We start from the raw sequence: 3226 nt of genomic DNA, 5'->3' as shown, positions 1-3226 counted from the left end.
ATTTTACCTATGGAATAAATAATCTTTGACTTTGACTTTGACTATATTTACAAAATGCAACCCCTAGAGTTCCTTGTTCTTTGTTCTCAGGGGAATCTGCCTTACGAATGGGCAGTAGAGTTTAATCAGTATGACGATTTCAAGTGTAATTTGCTTACTTATGGAATAAAGATTATTTCACTTTGACATTGCTCACATTGCAACTTGTCGGCAGAAAGAGGTAGGGTTTTTTTAGTCACAGAGCCTACCGCGATTGAATCTTCTACTTCGACATATCCAGAAGCTGTTGCAACTCTTGTCGTTTAGCGGCGATGTCTTCAGCCAGCACCTTGTCGCCTTCATTTGCCAACCACTCTTGCAGCTTCTGGGCCATATCCTTGATGCGGATGCAGAGGCTGTCCAGCTCATTTCTCGCGTCAGCCGCCTCTCGCCTGGCTTCCTCACCCCGCTTCCTGATTTCAGCCTCTCGCGTCAGCCGCGCGATCGTCTTTTGCGACAACCGCCCCTTGTTGGTGGTGATAACTAACTGCTTGCTGTCCCCTGTGATGTCGTTCTTCGCAGAAACTTGAAGGATTCCGTCGGAGTCGATCTCAAATGTTACATATACCTTAGCTTGGCCTTTCGGGAGTGGTGGAAATCCAGACATAGTAAACTCTCCGAGTAGATTATTTTGAGATACTATGTGATTCTCGCCTTCATACACGCTGATAGGGATAACAGTTTGATTGTCAACAGCGGTGCTATACCTTTCGGTTTTTTTAGTAGGGATGGTCGTGTTCCGTTTGATGATCACACTCATGGTGTCTCCGAACTGCTTGATGCCGAGCGAAAGATGAGCCACGTCAACGAGAACTAGCTTAGGAATGGTCACAGAATGTTGGTTGCTCAAGATAGCGGCTTGAATGGCTGCGCCGTGGGCTACGGCCTCGTCCGGGTTTACGGTCTTGTTTGGTTCTTTTTTGAAGAACGACTTCACTATCTGTTGAATGTAAGGAATTCGCGTGGACCCTCCAATTAACACTATCTCATCTATATCTTCTTTACTCATCTCCGCGTCGGATAGCACTCGTGGCAGAATGTCCTTAATGATTTGAAACAGGTCCTGATTGAGTTCCTCGAAACGTGCGCGAGTAATGACCGTGTGAAAGTCCTTTCCGACGTGCAGCGTCTCCAGTGTAATGCTGGCCTTCGTAGCTACCGAAAGCATGCGTTTGGCACGCTCAGACGCCGCCCTCAACCGTCTTAAAGCACTATTGTCCCTGGACAGATCCAGTCGGTGCTCCTTATAGAACTCTCTAGCGCAGTGCTCCACCAGGCGTGTGTCGAAGTCTTCACCACCAATATTCGATATCCCAGCCGTTGCGCGAACCTCGAAGATGCCTTCTTCGATAGTCAGCACGGAGACGTCGAAAGTTCCACCGCCTAAATCAAAAAATAGCACATTCCGCTCCTCCTCTTCGATCTTGTCGAGACCGAACGCGAGCGCACCAGCCGTTGGTTCGTTGATTATACGCATTACGTTGAGGCCTGCTATTTTGCCGGCGTCTTTGGTGGCCTGACGCTGGGAATCGTTGAAGTACGCGGGCACGGTGATCACGGCATCACGCACTGATTTGCCTAGGTACGCCTCTGCCGAGGTCTTTAGTGAGGACAGCACCATGGCGCTGATTTCTTCCGGAAAGAATCTCTTTACTTTCTTTTTGTATAGGACTTGGATCTTAGGCACGCCCTTTTCGTTAACAACTGTGAAGGGCCATAGCTTCAACTCCTTCTCCACCACGGGGTCGGCGAAGCGACGCCCGATCAGTCGCTTCACATCTGCAACAACCGGACATTTGGAATTCAGGACCACTATTTGGAAGTAGTTTTATTTTTATAAATAATAGATACACGCTTTACAATAATCTTACCTAATACGTGAGGCGCAATATAAGTATCCGGAATGAGTAAGAAAAAAATACTATAAATGGACAGAAATGAATTTATTGTTTCTCAAAATATTCTCCGTTAGCGTTAATGCACTTTTTCATATGAATGAACCAATTTTGAAAACATTTATGACACTCCTCCGTGACAATCTCTAAAACATATTTTTCATACTCTTCAACAGCCTTTTCAGGTGATGAAAATCGTTGACCGCGAAACTGGTTCTTAATTTTTGGAAATAAATAAAAATCACAAGTGGTGGTCGGGACTGTACGCGCGATGGCTCATAAGGTCAACGTTGTTCACATTGAAAAATTCGTTTGTCTGTCTGGTCGTGTGAGAACTGGCATTATTGTGTTTCAAGATGATACGGCGTTTACGGTTATTTTTACGGAGTTTGTCAATAACTTCCGACAAATAAATGGTCGTGTACTAATTACTATTTACGGTACAACAATTCACCAAAGCAACAGTAGCCACGTGTCCAGTTTTATTAAAAAAGAAGGTATCATCTGCTTAGAGGCACTTTGCACGCGCGCCACTTTGGTTGGTTTCGGCTCATCTCGAAAGACCCATACGCTCGATTGCTGCTTTGTTGGGATTGTAACTATAAATCCATATTTCGTCACCTATTACTATGTCCCACAAAAAATTTGACGCCCCTGTAGTATAAGAATTGTTATTGTTAAGCACCATGTATTTACATCAATGTTATTACTTATTATATTCAGTGTTAATCAAGCATCGAGTTGTCTCATTCGTCTCCGTCGTACGCTCTCCCTACATGGCGACCCTGCCATTTTTGGGATGTAGCTAGTGCCCGGTTACAGTTTGGCTCAACGGACTTAAAATGTATATTATTTATTCTAATCGACACTTAGCGCACACGGACGTGGACGTAAATTTTAGTGCCAAAAATGTGTAACTCAAAAATACCTGAAAAACCGGAAGTCACCGCACAAGTCGGTGTTAACAACCAAATTACAAACAATCATATCGTGACCAATATTGGGATCATTTCGTGGTCCATGGTGGCAATTGTCATAATACTGTTAATGGTTGGAGCTATCATTATGATCCGATATTGTGTGAGGTGTTTCAATAAAAGAGTGCAGCGAGGCGTTGATGCAGGCATAATACGGTTAAACAAAATGTAAGGGAGCGAGCATTCCTTGTAACGACGACGACCCCGATTCCTTATGAAGAAACCTGAGTCACGAGATGTTCCTGTCACGAAGCAAATTGCTTTAATAAACCAGTATACTAGTGAGTGAAAACCAGTGTAAGTGTGGTAAAAATG

General features: G+C 44.3%; 1 protein-coding gene across 1 annotated transcript; it reads right to left on the bottom strand.

Annotated features, from left to right (window-relative positions):
* Positions 1 to 70: 70 nt before the first annotated feature.
* On the bottom strand, positions 71 to 1794 carry LOC113239579 (heat shock cognate 71 kDa protein-like). Its single transcript, XM_026476633.1, has one exon. It carries the CDS (start codon positions 1658 to 1660, stop codon positions 263 to 265), a length of 1398 nt encoding a protein of 465 aa, XP_026332418.1. The 5' UTR covers positions 1661 to 1794; the 3' UTR covers positions 71 to 262.
* Between the last annotated feature and the right edge of the window lie 1432 nt (positions 1795 to 3226).

This window comes from Hyposmocoma kahamanoa, unplaced genomic scaffold (genome assembly GCF_003589595.1).
Source record: "Hyposmocoma kahamanoa isolate Upper Pololo Valley unplaced genomic scaffold, ASM358959v1 99894, whole genome shotgun sequence".
NCBI lineage: Eukaryota > Metazoa > Arthropoda > Insecta > Lepidoptera > Cosmopterigidae > Hyposmocoma > Hyposmocoma kahamanoa.
Note: the sequence above shows the minus strand (reverse complement) of the source record. Positions and strands in the feature narration are given on the sequence as shown.